The 22,581-nt window shown below is 43.3% G+C and overlaps 2 protein-coding genes across 7 annotated transcripts in view; one reads left to right on the forward strand and one right to left on the reverse strand.

Moving 5' to 3' along the window:
* CDC20B (cell division cycle 20B) overlaps positions 1-22,581 on the forward strand; it is a 56,546-nt gene that overhangs the window by 8,428 nt on the left and 25,537 nt on the right. For all 5 annotated transcript variants that reach the window (XM_025179675.3, XM_014581759.4, XM_025179676.3 and 2 more), the window contains exons 3-5: positions 10,503-10,728; positions 13,111-13,241; positions 19,294-19,393. In XM_025179675.3, the coding sequence (XP_025035460.3) occupies positions 10,503-10,728; positions 13,111-13,241; positions 19,294-19,393 (457 nt within the window). The remainder of the gene's footprint in view (positions 1-10,502; positions 10,729-13,110; positions 13,242-19,293; positions 19,394-22,581) is intronic.
* On the reverse strand, positions 1,605-7,235 carry GPX8 (glutathione peroxidase 8 (putative)). 2 transcript variants are annotated; one of them, XM_006139544.4, is made up of 3 exons: positions 6,976-7,232; positions 6,068-6,329; positions 1,605-2,364 (listed from the first exon to the last, which is right to left on the reverse strand). In XM_006139544.4, the coding sequence occupies exons 1-3, from the start codon at positions 7,183-7,185 to the stop codon at positions 2,201-2,203; spliced, it is 636 nt and encodes a 211-aa protein (XP_006139606.2). In that variant the 5' UTR covers positions 7,186-7,232; the 3' UTR covers positions 1,605-2,200. The 2 variants fall into 2 exon arrangements, with proteins under 2 accessions (XP_006139606.2, XP_014437247.2); XM_014581761.3 differs by lacking the exon at positions 6,068-6,329 and having other exon boundaries at positions 6,976-7,235.

Genomic DNA, 22,581 nt, shown 5'->3' on the forward strand with positions numbered 1-22,581 from the left:
TGCGAGGTGACCCAGCCACCCCCCCGTCAACACCCCTCCCTAAGTTTTGCTGCTATTTTTATTTTTTGGCCTGGTCAGTTCCTTTTATTTTTTTTGCTCAACATGTTTTGCTGTTATTGTGGGGGGTGGGTGTGAGGGATTCTCAAAAATCAAAAAGGGGGCGTGATGCCGAAAAGTTTGGGAACCACTGTTCTAGTCAGATTAGTGACTGTTAGATAAAGTCTCCATATGCACATTCTTACTCATCTACCCCCTCTCGCCACCCAGCATCTTTGTGTAGATTACAAATGATACGTGGCACAATTTGCCTCATACATATTCTCTGTAAGATTGGAATCCACCCTCAGAGCTGTGTTCTTCCTGAAAAGTAATAGGTGTAACAGCATTATGCAAGAGGGTTTTTCTCGCACAAGAAGGGGCAGTGTAGACACTCCTTCTTGCGCAAGAGCCTCTTCTGAAAAAAATGGTGGCTCATTAGGTATGCAAATGAGGCTTGGTGATATTCCACGCTTAGCCTCATTTGCATATTACTCGTGCAAGAAGCCGCGAGTGTAGACATAGCCCTAGGGTATATCTACGCTACAAAGGAAGATCAAAGCTGCTGCTGTCAATCTTCTAGGGTTTGAATTAGTGGTCTAGTTAAGACAGCTAATTCGAAGTGAGAAGGCACTCCAGTCGATGCTAGTAGCCCTGCTTTCATAAGGAGTAAGGGAAGTTGAAGGAAGAGTGTCCTTCTTTCTACTTCCTGCTGTGTAGACAGTGCCAAAAGCCAAATTAAGCTATTTCAACTTCAGCTACGCAGTTCATGTAGCTGAAGTTGCATATCTTAATTCGACTTTGTCCCATAGAGTAGACGTACCCCTATTGACTTCAGTGGGAGCAGGATCACACCATCTTTTTCCAAAGAATGTTTACAAGGGACACCAATCTCAACTTCACCCAGTCAGACTGTACTCTGGTGCCTACATTCATAGACTCTTACAGCAGTAGGATTAGGAGTAATGCCTTCTTTTGGCCAGGGGGCTCCTCACAGAAGCCACAGCCTCCAGTCATATTCAGCTTCAAGATCCTTAAAGGGGATGGATTATTTTATGATAACCTTTTCATTCCCTTAGGGACACTTGGCATTGGCCACTGTCGGAACACAGGCTATTAGGCTAGCAAGACCTTTGATCTGACCCAGAAAGGCAGTTCTTGTGTTCTTTCACATACCCTGCCCCTGAAAATAGTGAGAAAATGGGAATACTAACTTTGGTTTGAGAATGCTGTTCATAACTAGCCATTCTTATTCATCACTGCACTTTAGCTCTTCAAGATTTATTATAGTGTATCTGCTCTTAATATTTACTATAGTATTCTAGTTATGTTTTCTTCTTTATCTCAGTCTGTAAAATACAAACATGATATCTGATGAACCCCAAGCTGTCTGCTGCTTTTTCACAAAGCTTAGCAATCTAGGTTTGTGTACTTCCAAATACAATAGAGGCTGATCTTTCCATTACTTTAGCATTAGCTTCTCTAGAATGCTCTGAGTGTGTATGATGGCACAACGTCACAGAACATTTTGTGAAATATATTCAAATACACACAATGTAGGCCGGGAACCATTTTGTTATTTTTCTCTTTTTTAATAAACAATCTTCATAGAAATATCTATTTACAATTTGTTTAACACTTAGTTTGTAATTTTCACAATTCATCAACTTTTCTCTGTCAACGTTGCAAAGCATTTAATTTTAACTTCTTTAGTTTGATGCTTCTGGATTGATACAATGGCATCAAAGTAATTCATTCACAGAAGTTTGATATATGGCAATCAACTAGAAAAAAGTCCCTAACACAAAGCTCTTGACTTGATAAATTTCAACTTCATAATAACAGAAATCCTCTGTCTTCTTTTTTAAGCATCTTCATGGTGCTGACATTGTTGGCAGCAGCGGGAGCTTACAGAGAACATTAGTAACTTTATGCCAAATGAAAGACCTGATCCTGCAAAGTGTTGAGTTCTTTACAACTCTCATTCACTCAGCATGTCGCAGGAATGGTCCCTTAAATAATTAGTAATTATTCCCACTTATTACCATTAAAACCAAAGAGAAATTAAAACACTTGATGGTCTAGCTTCTATCATCATTTAACAGGAATGTATTAAGATTGTCTATACACGTGGTAAAATGAATTCACAGACTGAATGGTCTTTTCAGAGATCTTCTTTCTTTTTCATGATGATCTGCCTGATCAGGGATGCTACTTCTGGCTTGATGTTTTCTATGGGCTCTTCAGGTCTCCAAAATTTTACAACTTTACCTTCTGGACTGACAAGATACTTCCAGAAATTCCACCTAGGCTCTTTCTTTGAAGAATCTGCAGAAAAGGCACCAGATACTTTTAATGGCCTCAAATACTGTTATACAGAGCAGCTATTCTTTAACAATCTTTTGAGAGAAAGAAACTCCCATTCTGTGGTAAGTCTCTAGATCTGGACTTTTGGGTGGTTCCCACCCCCCCTTCTTTTTGAAGCAATGTAAGAACCAAATACGCTCCTCTGCTTCCTGGAGACTTAGCAGTGTCCTCAGCACAACCCCATTGCACTGGCCACGCCCCCCTTTGGCTGTTACATTGCAATCAAAGAGAGAAATGCCTAAGAAAAGTGCTTCATTTATGCCAGGGCTTGCTAAAGCACCTCTAGTCTTGGCAGTTTATAGCTTCAGTATCTCTGGTCTTCCTGCATCGCGTATAAAAGTAAAAACAAAACAATTGTTTCAGCCCTGCCTGGCACCTAATTGTTTGAACCCCATCACCTGTTTCATTACAAATTGAGCACTTAATAGGAGCCTCAGCACCATTTCAGTGCCGCAGGAGAATCTTCCTTGCACTAGTACAATTGCTCAGGGGCTGGATATGCTAGTTGTATAGTCAGAATTAGCTGGTGGAGTAGTGAAAAGTTGTCCCAATGTGGGTGAGAATTTGAACCAGAAAATATCAAATATATAAGAGAATAAAAATATCATCCTCTTTGGGCAGAAGTTAAACTGTAAATTTGGGTGAGATAGGGAACAGCAGAAAGGGAAAGGATGACTTTCATAAAATACTTAAAAATATATAAATAGCAAACAAACTGATTTTATGTCTATGTCAAACAAGGTATCATGCACTTTAGAACCAAAATAGTGACTGTAGTATCACTCTCCTACCATGGACATGGATAAGTGTTAATTTAATATAGCTAATGGGACATATTTCTTCACTAATTTATACTGTCTGTAATGTAACTGAAGTCAAATGCTTCCCTTGTCTCCAAATCATAATGCACAAACATAGCTGTGAAGATATTAGGATTGAAAGGAATATAAACTAGTGCAGAATTTGATCCAGTGTTTTTACTTAGGTGAAAAGAAAAGTTTGAAATTCAGACCAGTGAAAAGATTTACAAAATCTGCAGTATCTTGTTTTGCTAGTGATATGGCAAGTGACTTTTGAACCACGTCTTCTTTAAAAGTACTTAGCTGGCCCCCATTATCACTATCTCTGTTTCCCAGATGAGGAGCTGAGAGTAGGTGACTTACTCAAAGTCACAGAGAAAAGCTGTGGAAGAGCATAGAATTGCACATAGCTGTCCCAAGTTATGGGCTAGTTCCCTAATAACTTGTCCCTCCTTCCTCTGTTATACAGAAGTTCAGTGGGAACCAAAGACCTGATCCAAAGCACACTGAAGTCAGTGGGAGTCTTTCAATTGGCTTATGTGAGCATTGATTTAAACCTGAAGTAAACACAGTCTCATTCCTTTTTGTGAAAATACAGGGCCCATCTGTACAAACTCCTGCGCATGTGAGAAGTTCCATGAGTAGCTCTTCATGTGAATAAGGAAAAGGTGTATGAGTTAGGGATGTCAATGTGTAGACAACTACACGATTAATTGATAAGCCGAGTCTTATTGGTTAATCTTGTTGACTATCTGTATCAGAGGCAGCAAGGAGGGAGCAGGAGCCAGAGCCCATGAGGAGCCACCCACAAGCACTGGATCCACCTGCCCTTCCCACCCCCACACTGCTGCCTCTCATAGTTCCGTAGATCCACCTGGCCCCACCTGTGCTGTGTCCTACAGAGGCAGTGAAGACGGGCAGGGAGGAGCTGGTGTTGGGAGAGCTGGCTTAAAAGGTGGTTCCCCCCAGCACTAGCTTCCTGGTGCCACCTATGCCCCCTTGTGCTGCTGCCTCTATTAGAGGCAGCAGCACGCAGGGAAGGGGCAAGGGAGGCTGCAATGAAGCAGCTGTTCACAGTGGCTGGGCTCCTGTCTGTGGAAAGTCTAAGATCTCAGCATGAAATCTTAGTGGTTACATGACTGTTTGATAGTCCCCGCAGGTGGGGCAAGCAGCTAGTGCGATCCCAGTCCCACTCCTGGGGAGGGCTCTCCCCTCCCATCCCAGGCTGCTGCCTCTATCTGAAAGGCAGCAGCACAGGGCAGCAGACAGCCGGGCTACACGGGGGTCTGGTTTGTAAACTGGCTCCCCTTGAAGACCAGCTCTCATCTTCCACACTGCACTGTTGCCTCTGATAGTGAGGCAACAGTGCAGGGTGGGAGGAGCCTCCCTGTGAGTGGGGCTGGTACTGCACTAGCTGCTGGCCCCACCTCTGGGGACTATCAAATAGTTGTGTAACTGCTAAGATTTCATGCGGTTATACTACTATTCAATTACATGATCTCTAACATCCCTAGTGTGAGTAGGTTTTGCAGATTGGACCCCAAAGTTTACAAAATGAGTTAATGTAAACCAGTGATTATTTTCCGGTGTTCATGCATATCTTGCATCTAAGGCCTTGTCTACACTATGCAGTGGATTGATGCTGCAGCAATCCATCCACTGGCCATCGATTTATCGCTTCTGCTTAGACATGATAAATTAATCTCTGAATGTGTGCCCATCAACGTTGGTACTCCACCAAAACAAGAAGAGAAGTCAGCGTTGATAGGAGAGCAGCCCCCGCCAACCTTACCGCACATAAGACTCTGCAGTGAATATATTGACTGCAGCTATGCTATTTGTATAGTTGAAATACATCGATGGCACTGGTAGTATAGACAAGATCGAAGTCAATAAGATATATATGACTGGTAAGAAGGGAATATGCTGATCTATATGTGTGTGCATTAACTGTTGAAATATTAAGAAATATAAGACAATAACTATGATACTTCTCTATTAAGTCTCTAAGGGTATGTCTACACAGCACGTTTATTTCAAAATAAGCTATTTCAGAATTTTTTTTCCAAAACAGCTTATTTTGAAATAGCACGTCAGGGAATACTGCACTACAGGGGAATACACTACAGGGAAGCCTCAATATTAGTCTGAGGCAGGCTTCTCTAATGTGGATGAGCTACCTCAAATTAGAGCCCCAGGAGGCACTGGGGAGTAATTAATTTGAATTGCCCTGGGGAGGAGCTATTTCAAAATAGCAGCAGTGAAGCGTACACACTACTGCTATTCCGAAATAGCTCATTTGGAATAAGAGTTATTCCTCATGGAATGAGGTTTACAGATTTTGAAATAAGCCATCCGTTATAACAAAATTATTTCCAAATAACGGAATTGCTGTGTAGACGCTCACTTTATGTCAAAATAATGGCTGTTATTCCAAAATAACACTGTTGTGTAGACACAGCCTTATAAGAGTGGCTGTAGTTGATACAGTGTTTTGAACAACTTTTCAAATACAATATTTTGTAATTATGATAAAATAGATAACAATTAAATTATTACAAGCTTGCTTTAAAAATAATATTGTAAAGAACAGGTAACATTTTGGAGAGGAATAATCTCATATAAATTTGAAAATATTTGGTTTAATGTGTTAGATGCCTTTAATTAATTCCTAGCAGATGGAAACTAAGATGTCTTCTGTCCCTGATCCGTCTCCCACCTTTCCTCCTATTCTTTTACTTTTCTGTTCTTCTGCCCTTTTTGTGTTCTCCCCCTATTTTGGGGTAAATAAACCAATACAATATAAATGGAAAAAAAACTATAGCATTTATATGCAACATAATATATAATAGGCAAATATTTACCTATCAGAAATTTAAATGCAGGTTCTGTTTCAGATCCTAGAATCTTAATTTTGTAGAAAATAGGGAAAGTTGCTCCATAGTTTCCCTTGGCAAAAGATTCTATTTCCTGGCTTGAGCCAGGCTCCGATTCTCCAAACTGATTGCACGGAAAGGCCAGAACAGTGAAGTGGGATGGACCAAACTCTCTGTGTAATTCTTGCAGTGCGATGTAGTTTTTGTCTGTGTGCTGGCAGTAACTGGCCACGTTTACAACCAAAGACACCTTCAGAGAAATATAAGGTAGAACATTTAGAAAGAAACTGCAAGTTTCTAAATTATTTTAAGTCTTAAAGATATAACTTCCAATAGCATAATCTCTTCTGTTTGTAACCATCTGAGCATTATCTCATTAAATATAGTAAGAATATCAGAAGCTGAAAGCTGGTACTGTTTAAGTGACATTCTTTTAATAAAAATTCTTAGATCCTTGAAAAAGGATCAAATTTTTTAAATTACGGTTTTGTTTTAAAAGCACACATGCAAAATCAGACAGCTTAAGGTTTGTGCGTAATAAATAGTCTTGCATTTTATATTTTAGATCAACCTCTTAAGTATAATTGCAATGAGCTGATGTTCTTAGCTATTGTGATTAAAATACATTAGTTCCATTGTTAGAGCATTTCAGTTATAATAACAAATCATATCGAATGACCATTTTACATGATTTATTTTCACTAAACTTAATATAGCAAGTTACAGTTCATCTGTATTGGTAGCTTAGTTCCAAACACTGATGGAATAGGGAATTTAGTAAATATCTCTATCTCCCCATAATGCTATAATATTTTTACCATATATAAACTGAATATATTGGTTGTTCTCTAAAGATTTTGTAAACAAAGAAATAGTGCTTTGATCATCCAACTTACTTTGCCTCTGTACTTCTCCAAAGAAACGATCCTCCCTCTGGAATCCTTCACTTCAAAAGAATAAAAATCTTTGATTTTAGGTTTTAAGAACTTGAGTTGCAACAGGCAGAGCATCGCTGTACACAAAACCATCGACAGGAAAATGACAAACACCCTTGCTTTGGGCAATGAACATTTTAAAGGAAAAGTTGTGAGAGGCAGAGGCTCCATTTTGGAGAATTTTGAGGGCAGCTTCAGCAGGCCTGGAATGTGAGGAGGAGCTGAAACATGAAACCTGCAGCTGCTCTACACAGACCATTGTAGCTGCTCATCCTGCCTCAACATTAGGAGAAATTTCAGGGGGCAGAGGACTTAGTCTGTACGGGATAAATTTAAAAAACAACAAATGGTCTGGTAGCACTTAATAGACTAGTAAAATGTGTAGATGGTATAGAATCATAGAATACTAGGACTGCAAGGGACCTCGAGAGGTCATTGAGTCCAGTCCCCTGCCTCCGGTCATCTGAAGAAGTGGGCTGTGCCCACGAAAGCTCATGATACCGTCTACATGTTTTACTAGTCTATTAAGTGCTACCAGACCATTTGTTGTTTTTTAAGTTTATTAGGAGAAATGTTCAGGGTTTAAAAGTTAAGGCTGCTTCCCCCATACATAAAACACCAGTATGAAACACTAGTTTGATAATATGCATAAATGCCTCTTAGTGAGATACAGATAAATTAAAATGGTGCTAATTACATTAAAAATAGTTCCACATAACTGATCCAAGGAAATAGATTCAGAGAGGAAAGGTGACCCAGAGCATAGTTCCCAACCTGTGGTCCATGGACCCTTGGTGGTCCACAATGGTACTGCAGGGGATCCATGGAAAGTTTAAAAATAAGGATCAGGCCTATTGAATGAAAAGGGTCTGTATGATTGAAAAGGTTGGGAACCACTGAGGTTATGGGTGCTAGCTCAGAACCTGAGTGACTCTGGTTTAATTCCATGACTTATCACAGACCATTTGTGTAAAGCTGAGCAAATCACTTAGCTTGTATGTGCTTTAGGTCCCCATCTGTGAGATAGGGGTAATAGTTTTATCCTACCTTGCCAGGATGTTGTGAGGCTAACTATGTTAATGTTTGTGAGGTGCTCAGATACTATATAAGAATCTAAGGACACTGTGTACACATACAGTGCAGGTATCTATTTGTAAAGCTGACAGACCCTGGTCATTGGCAGGTGGGAATGAACCTACGAACTTAGATGCTAAAGTCAGGTGCTTCTACCGCACAAGATAAAAGCCATTCGCTCTCAGCTAAGGCTTTACAGCAGACTTCATTCTCCCTTGTCAGTGGGCTCAGTGTCTCTGTGTTATATAATCATTTTATTTGGGCTACACTTCCCTTTTTGAAAAATACTTGTTTGACTTGGAAAGCCTCCATACTGTGCCATTTCATCATGCTTTTTTTTCTTTTTGTTTATTGAGTTTAGTGCTATACGTATCTTCTCAAGCTCTGTAGCTTCTATGCAGAGTTTAAGGATTTTAATTTTCTTATTTCAGGTGCTTTGCAACTAGCATAATTACTTTTAAAAATGTTGCTGCTAAAAGTTACATATCTGCATGCTAGAATTTAAATAGCTGAGTGCTAACTTCCCCATAAAGGTGCTAAACTTAATTATGTTGTAGTTGCTATTACTTAGTGGGTCAATGATAGTTATACCTCGAACAAACACCTGCCTGATACTTAGTATGGGTATGTCTACACTAGCCCCCTAGTTCGAACTAGGGAGGCTATTGTAGGCATTCGAAGTTGCAAATCAAGCCCGGGATTTAATTATTCCCTGCTTGATTTGCATTTTCCCGGCTGGTCGCCATTTTTTGAAATTTACAAGTCCGGACTAACTGCCCATGTCTACACGCGGCAGGGACCCGGTAGTTCGAATTAAAGCCCTAGTTTGAACTACCTGTTATTCCTCCTGCAAGGCGGTTTAACAGGTATTTCGAACTAGGGGCTTTCAAAATCTTGCCAGTCTAGACGCAGCCTATATGTTTCTTAGGGCTAACCCAGGGCAAACACTGGAGATCTTTTGCTTATGCCTAGAAAAACTTGCCTTCAAGAGTCCAAGCACTATAGATACAATCTCCCCAAAAGGGCAAGAAATGCTAGGTGTGGTGTACCTCCCTTTGGATGTGTGCTGGCTTGCTGCCTTTGAAAGCTGCCTCCCAAGAAGTGTGTGTTTGTATATGTGGAAACACTGGTGTGACCCTGTAACCGTGCCTGTGCTATGCCCCAAGGCCTTTCTCCTACTCTGCCCCTTCTCCCAAGGCTTCCTGGGTCCACTGCTTTCTTCTGTCTGCTCTTGCCCCCAATCGTTATCCACCCAGGTCTCCCTGCATCATCCTTTGAGGTTCCCTCACTTGCTGCTTGCTCCTCTTGACCTCTTCCTCAAGTCCATCTACCTGGACAGGAGGGGCCTTCAGGTTTCATAGGAGAGGGTGGAAAGGAGCAAGCAGCAGCCTGGGGAACTGGCACCTAGTTTGCCGTGTCACAGATCCATAAACCATTAATTTAAGGTGTCAAAAAATGGTGTCTCTAAACCTGTTTTGAAGTGACTAATTTATATACAAGACATTGAAATTATCCATCACTACTGCTTCATTAGATGTGGCTTCTTTGGTCTCCTCTTTGCACGCCCAATGGTTTTCTCCTGATCTGGATGTCAGCTGTATGTTTTATATTCTTATGGCTTTGGAATTGTATCCAGGGGTGCTGGGGTGCTGTGTTCTCCTTTGGGAAGAATCTTGCTCCTTTAAGGTGGACTTGGAGGATCCAGATAGCAGTGGCATTGAGATCCACTCAAATGCTAATAGCCTTAGGAGTTCTAAGAAGGGTCGAGGGAGGAGCAGCAGGGACAGGACACTTGATTTTGTGACCACCTGGACCCATGAACCATTCCTCTTCACAGAGCAGACGCTCCGGCACTGCAGAGGCTGCAGTTGTGTTCACACAATAGCTGTGCTGTTACTCTGCAGACTTGCAGATTGTGGGGAGGAAACTTCCTTCCAGGCAGCTCCTAGATATGCCCTGCACCCCCAGCAGTTACGTGGGCTACATGCTGGGAGGCAAGATTGCCCATATGCATTAACAGCAAAAGGTTTCTTCTAACGATATATAAACTAATATAAGCTGCCAACTCTATATTAAGAAACAAAATCTCCTGTCAGTCAGTGGGCCAACAACCACCATGGGTCCCAGGGCAAGTTGGGGGGCTCAGTTCCGTGCCCCTTAGCACTGCCCAGACTATGGCACGTCCCTCCCAGCCCTCAGAGCTGTGTGGAGCGGTGCTTGGGTGCTCCCACGGCAATTTAAAGAGGCCTGGGGCTCTTGCCCTTTGAATCTCAGGGCAAATGCCCCATTTGCTTCTCCCCCTTGTCAGTGATCCTAGTTATTTGGATTGTTTGAGAATTCATGGGCTTAATAACCATTTAACCTTCCTGTTACATAATTATTGCAGCAAAATTATCTGTTTTTCTTTTAAATAGACACCTGATTCAGCAAAGCCTACCTATTCACGATTTAAAAGTTGCATTGTGAAGAAACTGACTTCCAACATTCCTGTTGCTAGTAGCCCTATCATCACAAGGTGGCAGCAGACACACACAAGAAGTCAGGCCGAGCAAACTTTCACAGAGTGTCAGCCTATTAATCTCTTTCCAGCTGATGGATCAGTACAAGTAAGGACTCCTGAGAAGATCTCAACAATCCCAGGTCAGTCAGCAGCCGGAAGAACAGTATGGGGACTGGATCACTCTGGAGATTCACTAGAGGCTCTACACCCCCTTCTAGGCCTACAGCCAGGCAATTCTGATAATGACAAAAAGGGCTGGGATCAGTGTCCCATGTGAGATGTGTGTTGATTTCAGTCCAGTTCCTAGTGGATAAGTATAGTTTTTAGAGGGGCAAGGTGGGTGAGGTAATATATTCTATTGGACCAACTTCTGCTGGTGAGAGAGACAAACTTTTGAGCCACACAGAGCTTTTCCTCAGCTCTGGGAAAAGCATGCCCAGTATCACAGCAGAATGCAAAGTCGTTTCACTTGTATATAGTAGCATAGGTGTGTAGGTGCTTTAGACAGAAAATAAAAGTACAGGACCCAATTCATCTTAATGGAATTACATTGCTGTTAAACTGGTGTGAGAGGAGAATCAGACCCATGAGTTCATCCTGTGGAATGTATAAGCGAGGATAGACAGGGCATGCATGACTTGCTGGTAATGCAGGAAAAGGTGACCTCAGGGAAGGCAAAGGGGAAAGAGAGCCATATCTTTGTATCCAGACAAGCTGCTTTCAGTGAAGGACCACTTTGGGTCCTGGTCCTGACAGGTAGCTAGGGGCTGAGCACTCTAAGGAGCACAAGTTTATAACAGGTGGTTTTACATCAGCCGAGATTGCCTGGAATGCTGCTAGTTTCTTGGCGGAGTGATACTCCCTCACTGTAAGTTATAGGTTCACTCATTTGTCAGATCTGGCCTGGTTTGCAGTGACACTGGAAGATTTTTAGTGGTGGAGGTGTTGAAAGCTCCCTTCCACTCCTCTGTTCCCCTCCCTTGCTGAGATTGGGAGCAGGGGTCTGTCTCTGGGAAGGGGGGGGGGACCTGGACAAAGGTAAGGGAGGAAGGTCACAGCTGGGGATGGGCGTGGGGTTAGGAGCAGAGACCTAGGCAGGGAGCAGCAGCATGGACCCCACATCTTGGGAGAGGAGGCAGGGGGGCAGGCACAGACCCCCAGGCATGGGGCCAATGGCCAGAGAGTGGGCTTGGGGACCCAGAGTAGAGCCCTGATTGTAGGGCTAGTAGTGGGGCAAACCCTGAGAGTGGGGGCTGGGCTCTGGCACTGGGCCCTGGGCATGGGGCCAGCAGCCAGGACCTGAGCCTCAGATGAGATGATTGATTTAGTGTGGAATGTGGGTGGAAGGCTGGTAGCAGGGCATAGGCACAGGAAGCATCTCCGGCTTTTATGCGAAGTGGCAGGGGAGCAGGACTTGGGGCCAGCAGCCTGTCTAAAAGGTGAGGGTGTGCAGCAATCCTCACACCTCTACTTCCTGTGCTTAGGTTGGCTTGGCCCAACTCTGGCATCTGGGAGATTGTGTGGACTTGGGAGGAGACCCAAGCTTGCGTCTGTCCTTTTATATGTTGACAGAGAGGAACTATGCAGAAGCAAGCAGTGAACTGGCTATGCCTATGGTAGCTTTAACTAAGAACTTGATGCTGTGTGGGCCAGCCAAGCTCAGTGTTGGCTCATTGAAAGAACAACCATGAAAAGGGGACACAGTTTCCCTGTCTCTTCTGGGTTGCCTGAGATTTGGTTTCTATATGCAGCAGTACTGAGGATAAATGGGGAAGTCCTTCACTCATGGCATTCACACAGTTGTCTGAGTTATGGGACAAAGTGAGAGCCATATATGCCTGATTCAGGATGAAAATCATTAGATGTAATAAAGATTGCTTCTAAAAATAGAGGGTGGGTTGTCACTTGCAATAGGTGCCACTTTCCTCTATTGAATGGAATGTCACAGTTTTTCAAGAGTGTGATCCTAAATTCGCTAGTCTCTGGCTCACAAACCCTTAAACAAAATCTTGGGATTGAGCTATCAATGTAAACTATGAATTCTGTCTGTGAGTCTATGTTTACACTGTCGCGCTATTTTGGGATACCAGAGGTATTCTGAAATAGCTATTCCGCATCTTTTGAGTGCCCCCATTATTTTGAAATATAACAGGCTTGATAGGCTATAACAGGCTCTGACATCCCAGAAAACCTCATTCCACAAGAAGTAAGGACATTTTGGAATAGCAATTTATTTCGAAATAAGTGCTGTGTAGACAGTGCCAAATTTCAAAATAAGCTATTTTGAAATTGACTTGAAATAAGCTACGTGATTTGCATAGCTCAAATTGCATAGCTTATTTCGAGCTATGTGTGCAGTGTAGATGCACCCTAATAGTGCATTGTCCTACTGACAAAGCATTAGGCCAACCCTCAGGATTAGTGTTACCAAAGAATCTGCTTGACAATGGCAAGGAACAATACATGCATCAGGCAAAAATACTTGTATTTCTTAAAGGAAATATATCAATCCTTTTTTTCAGTATTTTTTCACGTGCCCATCAAAAATTCTACCAAGGAACCTGATATCATTACTAATGCCCCAGCCAGCTGTCATGAGACAACTTATTTACAAGGAAAAAATAAAAGGAGAGCTGAAATTGCAAAGGAGCAGGTGAGCACTGTAACAATGCATATGTGCTGGCAGGATTTATATTAAACTCTTTTCTGATATTGGCATTGTTAGTATATTTTGTTACCTTGTCTTCTTTCCAGACTCTCCTGCTCATTTTTCTAACTTTCTAACATGTAAAATAGTGACCAGAACAGCTGGATCCAGAGCAGCCTTCTACATAAGTGTAATTAAAATTGCTTTGTCACTTGTGGTTGACTTATATTTATATGTCTCTTCTTCTCCAGACTGTAGAGAGACAAGATAGGTGAAGTAATATCTTGTATGGGACCAAATTCTATTGATGAAAGAGACAAACTATTGAACTAGATAGAGCACTTCCTCAGCTCTTTGTTGCTTGAAATATTGTTGCTCACTCACCTTGTCTTGACACAGTACAACTACACTGCGTATCTCCAGACTATTCTCTTGTAAACTAAAAATGAAACCAAAACTTATTTTTATTATCCAAGTAAGTACTTATAACAATTAAGTAGTTATAACCCAAAAGATGTGTGCATTACACTCCCAAGAAAGTGCATGGTGTCTTATTACACCTCAACTGCACCCTCTATTGTCCTTGCTTCCTGTTTTTTTACCTTCACTTAGGGCCAGAGCATATTCACAATCCAGCTGGAAGTTTGCATTCCCCAAATCCTGTCCCTTCCTGCCACCGGCTCTCCCGCACTTCACCCAGTCCTCTGAGGGACACCGTTTCATGGGTTACTGGGGTGTGGGGGCTAGAGCAGGGCAGCAACAGCAATTAGGCCTTTCTGTACTCCCCACAGCAGCAAAAGCTGCAGGGAAATGAAGTGGAGCTCTATAGGAAGGGGCTAGAGCAACAGCCTCTTCCTTTGGCTTGTACAGAACCAAATACAGGGTCAATAATGTTACAGGTAATTGGCTTTCTGAAGTGGTCAGGAACCCAGCCAACCTGCGACAGGCTCTTTGAAGGAGAATACGCTAAAGAAGATCCACCAATGAGTAATTAGTTGCCTAGGGTGGTAGTTAATTAGTTAAGAAACATCTGGGTCTAGTAAGGATCATGAGGCTCATTCAAAAGGTTCTTGGAACACAAGAAGCTCCGGAGGAGAGGGGTTTCTCAGGGAGCTGTTTCGAGAGTTCATCAAAAAAGACACCTAATTAGTGTTGCCACCTCTGAGGAACAAAAATAAAGAGACTATAAAACTAGGCAGCTCCCTGTGTGTCTTGAGCACCCTTACAGATTTCCCAGGACATCTACCTTAAAAAGAATCCCGTGGCAACCTGGAAGAGTTGTGGTAGCATGATTGTTGGGTGATCCTGAGCCCAAAGGAGGAGCTTTCTTTAGGTCATGGCTAGAGGCTTGACTCCAGAGTAGGTTCTGGGTCTTGAAGACCGCACTAGTAAGGAGTCTGGACAGAGGAGAATGATAGATCCAGGTGGGCACATTTAGATTGACTAACTTGGCAAACTGTCAAGGATGTTTGGAATGAAGACTTGCTTGTGTGTCTTCTTTACCTTTGGTTAAATAAATAAGAGCCCTGACAGGGCACTGTATAGTACATAAAAGCCATGATGAACTTAATTAAAGTCCATTAAGGGAAACTGAGGCAGTACATACCTATGGTTTGGCATTGGGGGACCGGAAAGTGCTCCAGGGTTGTGTTCATCTTATAATAATAATAAATTCATCTTATAATAATACATTTGAATAATAGCAGTAAAGAATAATGATGTTAATGTCATATAATTAACATTAATAAACCATAAATGTTTAATTATAACATGCATAGTGTGTCAGTCTCACCATGTAAGCAACTGGGTAGGTACTAGATAACTGATCTGGCAAGCTGCTGATGGGTATCCTTAATTACTTGACCTCCCCATGAATGCATCAGATTTAGTGGGAAGGCTATGCTCTTATTATCGTTTAGGAAGCATGATCCATGAAAGCTGTCTCTCAGTTGTCTAAACAGAGGTACCCATTCTGAATATAACACATTTTGAGGGCTTTGATGTTTTTCATGACTCCTGGCATAGAGGCCACTGATTTGGAAATGGATTTAGCATTCAAAATTTACAAACTATGTGACTCCAGCAATTTTGTTTGATCCATCCATATGGAGAAATATAGTAAAAACGTGTATCTTTTATTGCATAAAATGCTCCATGTGTAGCACTTTCCATGTTTAGATTTTAAATCACTTTTCAAATGTGGGTAAACATCATTCTCTTTATTTTACAAATGGATCTCTAATGCATAGGAAGGTGAAATTACTTGCTTAGAATCACACTGTCAATCAGTATTGGAGCTTAAACTAGAGCCCACTGGACCTGACTCTTATTCCAGTAGCCCATTCTCTGAACCACACAGCAGTATCCAGGGCCGGCTCTAGGCACCAGCAAATCAAGCACATGCTTGGGACGGCACATTTCCAGGGGTGGCATTTTCAGGTAAGCAGCCACGCGGGGCAATGCCTGCCCCGCCCTGCCGATTTTAAAGGGCCGCAAGAGATGCCACTACCTGCTGTGGAGCTGCCCAGACTCGCTCCGCTTGGGCGGGAGGTCTGCGGCTTCACTAGCCAGGAACCTGTTTGCGGTGGCAGCCCCTTCCCACAGGGCACGTGGCTCCCAGCCATAAAGCCTGCCACGCTTTGTGGGTCTTTACGACGGCAAAGGAGGCGGAGGGCAGGGCTTAGAGACAGTTGCCTGGCATGGATGAACTTGTTTATGGGGATGCAGCTCAGCATGGCCTCCTGGGCGTCTGGGCAGTCGCTGGGTGTCCCCATGCTCCCCCTCGCCAATGGCTTATGCATTCCCGTGCTGGGGCGGGTAAGTGCCCCATCTCTCTCCCCAGCTCGCGGCGCTGGGGATGGGTATCCCTGCTCTGCCCTGGCCGCACGTCAGCCCCCCGCTAGCACCCGGTGCCCCCCACATGCCAGTTCCTGTGTCACTGCTTTGCTGCTGCCCTAGCTACCCTTCCCCTTGCCACATCACCCCTCAGTGCCTGTGCTGCTGCCCTACCCTTCCCCATGCCAAATCACCCCCAGTGCCTGTGCCACTGCCCTAGCTACTCTTCCCCTCGCCGCATCACCCCAGGGATAGGTTTGGGGGAGGGGGTGCCCTTGCCCTGGTCTGGTCAGTTCTGCCTGCGCCTGACCAGGGCCAAGCCTCGGTAACCGGGGCGGCCACATTTTTTTTGCTCGGGGCAGCAAAAAACTAGAGCTAGCCCTCACAGTCTCCTACAAAGAGGACACATAGAAGTTGTTATTTTTTGTATTATCGCAGTGCCTACATGCCTCGGTCATGAACCAGAAGTGCAAGCACTGTACAAACAGAGCACAAACATAATTCTAGCCCCAGAGAGTTTACAATCTAGACATAAGACAAGACAAAACACATAAGTGAATGGGAAAGTAAAAGGAAACAATGAGACAATGCTGATCAGCATGATTGGCTCTGGTCTCAGCACACTAGCAGCCTAATGTCAAGTTTTTTGTAGGTGTCATGGAAAAGGAGAGTTAGTGTGGGTGGTTGTCTTTTATATATTGCTGCAAGAAGAACAGAAAACAAAGTAGTCAGTGCTGACTAGAAATGCATGGGAAGATGCACTAATAATTTTTCACAGGTATAGTAATGAATAGCCATTTAATATAAATAGTGTTCATTTGGCCTGGTATGATATGTGGATAGTATAAATCAAGAATGAAGTCTCTTGGCTATTCCAGTGAATGTGTGGTCCTTTTGTGGTCCAAAAGGTTATTTCCCCATGTATACAGTATGTTTTCCATATTAATGTCTGCACTAGTTTCAGAGACCTTCAAATCCAAGTAATCTGATCTTTTTGCCAAGTTGTCTGTATAAATCATTAATAAAATACCTCTCAAAGAGGGCCTGGTTTAGAACAGCCTCTGGGATATGCAAAGAAGAAATATTACTTTCCCCGTGATTTGTTTGTGAGGCACTTCTTGTAACTATTAAAATAGGATTTAGAAGAAGAAAAACATTTGGTCCATTGGGAGTGATTGGATTTCATAAACATTGTTTAACCAACATGCTATTAATTTTGAGTGGTTGTTGAAAGCATCAACTATATTTCCACCTGTCTGAAAAAAATATTACAGTCCAAGCTGACATTTTTTTGACCTCATAACAAACGCACAGAGAAGCTGTCATAATACTATTCAACACAATATAAATAAGCATTTTGGCCTCTTGTTGACAACACATATTAAGAAGAAATATGTTACTGTTAGGAATGGCAGAAGAGATTATGATCAAGTAAGAACTGACCTGAGCCTTTGCCCAAACCAGGACCACAATTCTAAACAGGTCTTTTCTGAAAACTGAAAAAGTTTCAATAATAGTTTGCTTTTTCCCCTTACTTTTAATGATCACATATTTAGCATTTTTCTGTTTATATCTGAGACTCAAAAGCAGGGAGTCCCTATTTCCACAAGATTAGCAGCTCTGATTTTCAGCACCAGGAGATTCAGATAGTTTTCACTAGCCTTGGGTAAGCATCTGAACTTTAAGGTCATAAGAAGATGTTCTATGCAGGGAGGATGGTGGTGATATTATGGCTTGGATTCTGGTGATTGCATAAAATATCAGTCTCTTTGGTACAGATCCACTGTGTCACAGTAGCCGAGTCACTGAAGCTCTTTGAACCCAGTTCCCTTATCTTTAAAATGGGGATGATAACATGGGGATACTGTTAGAGTTAATTCATAAGTGGTTGTAAAATGTGTTGAGCAGGCTTGCTGATGGGGTCGGGGTGGAGGTCAAAAGATGCAATGCTCCCAGGACTTGGATGATTTAAAAGGGCCCAGTGGTCCCTGGATGCCACTGGCAGAGTAGCAGGGTTAAGGCTGGTTTCCTGCTCACCCATGCTCCATGCCACTCCCAGAAGTGGCCAGCAGCACATCCCTGTGGGAAGTCTCTGCATGCTGCACTTGCCCTAAGCACTGACTCCATAGCTCTTATTGGCTGGGAACTGCAGCCAATTGGAACTGTGGGATTGGTGCCTGCAGGCAGTTGCATGTGGAATCACCTGGTGCCCTGCCTAAGGGCTGCTTCCAGAGGGGTGTGCAGGTCACTTTCAGGAGCTACCTGAGGTAAGTGCTGGCCCCCTGACTCCCTTCCACACCCTTACCCCATGCCCCAACTCATAGGCCACACCCCACACCTAAACTTTCTCTCAGAGCCTGACCCCTCACCCCCTCCTGCACCCAAACTTCCTCCCAGAGCCCAAGTCCTCACCCCCTTTTGCACCCCAACACCTACCCTTGCCCCAGAGCGCACACCCTATACCAAAACTCCTTCCCAGAACGCGCTCCTCTCACACCTCACACCAAAACTCCCTCCCATACTCTGCATGCCCCCACACCAAAACTCCCTCCCAGAGCTTGTTCTTCTCATACCCCACACCAAAACTTCCTCCCATACTCTACATGCCCCCACACCAAAACTCCCTCCCAGAACCTGCTTCTCTCACAACCCTCATCAAAACTCCCTCCCACAACCTGCACACTCGCACACGCAAACTCCCTCCCAGAACCTGCACCCTACAGCCCCTGCCTCAGCCTGGTGACTGTAAATGAGCATGTGGGGAAAGCCAGTGATGGAGAGAGGGGGAATGGAGTGAGTGAAGGTGTGGCCTCAGAGAAGGGGCAAGATAGGGGCATGGCCTCAGGGAAGGAGAGGGGCAGAGAAGAAGGAAAGGGTCTTTGGGTTTATGTGATTATACAGTTGGCAACCCTATAGGGTGGTGACCATGTGCAAGCATTGCCCATGATGGAAGAGTGTGCTTAGCAGCACAGCCAGCAGCTCGCTGGGCACCAGGTAATGCAGGCACAGCACCACCGAAATATCAGGTAGACTATGTCTGCATGGACGCTGCTTGCGTGTGTGGGGGCCCATTGATTGTTGTGGCCTGGGGCCCTGAATTGTTGTTGGTGTGCTCGCACTTAGTCCCTTAAATGGAAGGGACGATTGAAGTGCACATAATGATGTCATGCATGATACTTCTAAATTCCTTCTCAGTAATGTTTTCTTTTGAATATATTTGTAGAAATGTCTCACGCAGCTGGTAATGCTCCAAGAGAATGGATATAGAATCTCAGAAAATGATGATATAAAGATCTGTGGAAACACTGAATGTGTTTGGAAAGGTATGGTACGGGAACAGTGAATGCGAGTGGTATATTGTGGCAATAAGGACAGTGTAGGGTGTCACTTGGGCACCATGAGGATTCTTTGATTATGATAGGAGTCTTGTTGTTCTTTGTATGAAAGATGCTAATTTATCTTGATGGTTTAGTTATTTCTATTCACCCCAAGTTCTCAACAGTTAGGTCTTGATCCAAACCCTGGTAAGCAATGGGAGTCATTCCATTGACTTCAGTGGCCTTTAGATCAGCCCCTTTGTATCAGACTGCACAGATACAAATAGCCATGCAGATCAGCTGAATGTTTCATTGCTGCTAACCTCAGTTATGAATCAAAGCTACAGAAAGATCTTTTAAAATTTCTTTTAGACTAGCTGGGTAGAAAGATTTCCTCCTTTTGGTGGTTTCTGCTTCACTAATTTCAACTAGCTAGAGGGTCAAATAATTTTGGTTTCAGTGGCTCCCAAAATAGAAGCTTAAAGATGTGGGATGGAGTCAGTCCTGTCAACGGGAGGAAGGGGGTGGGGATAAAGGAGACAACTGCCCCAGAACCCAGTAATTCAAAGGGGCCCAGGCCTCAGTAGCAATGTCCAGAGCGCCAAACCCTTCAAATTGCTGCTTTAGACAGCTCTTGGGGCTGCCTGGAGAAGTGGGGTCACCGTGTGGCACACTCTGCTCAGTGCTGGAGGTGGAGGGTGCTGTGGTCCGAGTGGTTCTGAGGGCCGGCTGCCCTTGGCCCCACTTCTTCCACCCAAGGCCCCTCCCCTTCCAAGAGTATGGAGTTGTCCCTCTCACCTTTCCCAGGGACCTGGCATGGCTGTCGGCTCCCCTAGATGGAGGGTACCATTTATGTAGACAGCAGTGAGCAGGTGTCTGCCCCAGATATTGGTACTCCTTTATGGTATTCTGCAGGAGAGAAATTTTGAAACCTGGTCACATGGGTTGTAGCTTCAGAAGAAGAAGAATACCCCACCCCTCCCACACAGTTGTACATGTCATTACAGAACTTTGGTAATTGCCCACAGATATGGATACCCATGAGTCTGTAAAAATATAGGCTTGTGAACTCCCAGCATATGCATGTATAGTTTTGAATCCACAATTTAAGCAGCCACATGTGAATACTTAGCCTGCTGGATCAAAGTGCAGAGGAAAGACGGAGTGTCAGAGTTTTATCCTTCTCAGAGTGATACCTTGAACTTTCCTCCCTCTGTTGTGTGTTGATAGCACACAAAAATCTTTAGGCATTAAGCCCAATGTTGACTGGAGAGAGATTTTTAATGGCATAAAGCAGAGCTAGGTGCCCAGTTCCCATGGAAAGTCAATGGGAGGTAGGCGCTTACCTGCCCTATGTACCTCTGAGACTCTGCCCTTGAGAACCTAATTCTAGTCTCAGTGATTCTGGTGTGTATATAAGGAGTAACTCCAATGAAGTCAATGGTATGAGAACAAATCAGGCCCTGGGTGATTAATAATGGTGTCATCGAGTGTTTAGAACAGGGGATTAAGTATCCTTGGGTATGTCTACACTACCCTCCTAATTCGAAATAGGAGGGTAATGTAGGCATACCGCAATTGCAAATGAAGCCCGGGATTTGAATTTCCCGGGCTTCATTTGCATAAAGCCGGCCAGCGCCATTTTTAAATGCCGGCAGTTCGAACCCCACGAGGAGTACAGCTAGTTCGGATTAGGAAGCCTAATCCGAACTAGCTACTCCGTGCCGCGTGTAGCCACACGGCACGGGGTTCGAACTGCCGGCATTTAAAAATAGCGCCGGCCGGCTTTATGCAAATGAAGCCCGGGAAATTCAAATCCCGGGCTTCATTTGCAATTGCGGTATGCCTACATTACCCTCCTATTTCGAATTAGGAGGGTAGTGTAGACATACCCAAGGATACTGGATTTTATGCCTGTATCACAGTTGCTATGTCATCTTCAATAATTCACTTAGCATGAACTTTTCAAAGGTGTCTAAATCCCATTTCCAAAAGTGACATAGACACTTGGGCCCAGATTTTAAAGGTAGCTAGGAGTTGCTCTGCTCAGCTTTGCAAAAACTAAAACCCAGATCTTAATCCCCCCTCTCCCCAGATTAGGCACCTAACTCCTATTGGGTCTAAATGATTGAGATGGTTGAAGGCCCATTTTGAAAAATGATTTAGGAACCTAAGTCTAACTGTAGGTCAGTGTTAATCTATTAATATGTCTATAAAATAACACCAAAGGGTGCAATGAGGCTTCATGTAGCCCTGTTATGTAAAACACTCATACGTGGAATATATTAGAATGATGTGGTTTTATCAGCACGCACTTTGGGTAAGTACATTAATTTTGAGAGGAGAAACCACAAGTGCACTATGCAGATCATTCCGTCCTTTAAAATATACCATGCCATACTATAATCTGTATACACTCCAGAAAAACTGTTTTAGGAATGATTTAGAGAGCTTTTCAAGACTATTTTATTAAATAGTAAAACCAGGTGTTTTAATTGCCATTAGTTCAAATATACTGGCCTGAGAGAGAGTCATACAGATCCCTAAAAATAACATAAAATAATTTTTCTGGGCCCATCCAGGTTTAGAACTCAGTGCTGTGTGCTTCCTGAAGCATGTGGGAATGTCCCTTATGAAGTGATTTCTGTAGGACTTCAGGATATCAGACTTCAAAGTCCTACCATGTTTATGCATAGACCAAGTTGTCACTGGCCCAGGGCTGACTCTTGCTCATCTTCTGTCTAATGCAAGTGTCACTTTCTGGGAGCAAATTCCATGCTGAGAGGAGAGAAAAAGTGTCTCGGGCAGTTTGATTTTTCCTTTTAATGGCATCTGTTTGAACCTGCTTAGTTATGTTGGAATGCTCAATAAATCCTGAAGAGAGGAATATGAGTCAGAGCAGGGCATCATCAACAAAGTTGTTTAAGAAACAGCAGACTCATCCTAAACAACATCAACCTCTCATTGCACTTTGATTAGGAAATCTCTGTTAAAAATCTAGGGCCATTAATTCTCGAAAACGCTAGAAGCAGCATCTAAACAGGGGAAATTTACAACCTAATCATAAAATGAGCTCTGCCCAGGTGTTCTGTACTGTGCTTCTTGCAGAAGCAATTGGCTTAGTCTTAGTTTAAGAAAACAAAAAAGCATCTTAAAGATGAATCCTCAGTTATAGCTCCAAACCTTGCATTTCT

The sequence above is a fragment of the Pelodiscus sinensis genome, chromosome 6 (assembly GCF_052426305.1).
Source record: "Pelodiscus sinensis isolate ZL-2025 chromosome 6, ASM5242630v1, whole genome shotgun sequence".
NCBI lineage: Eukaryota > Metazoa > Chordata > Testudines > Trionychidae > Pelodiscus > Pelodiscus sinensis.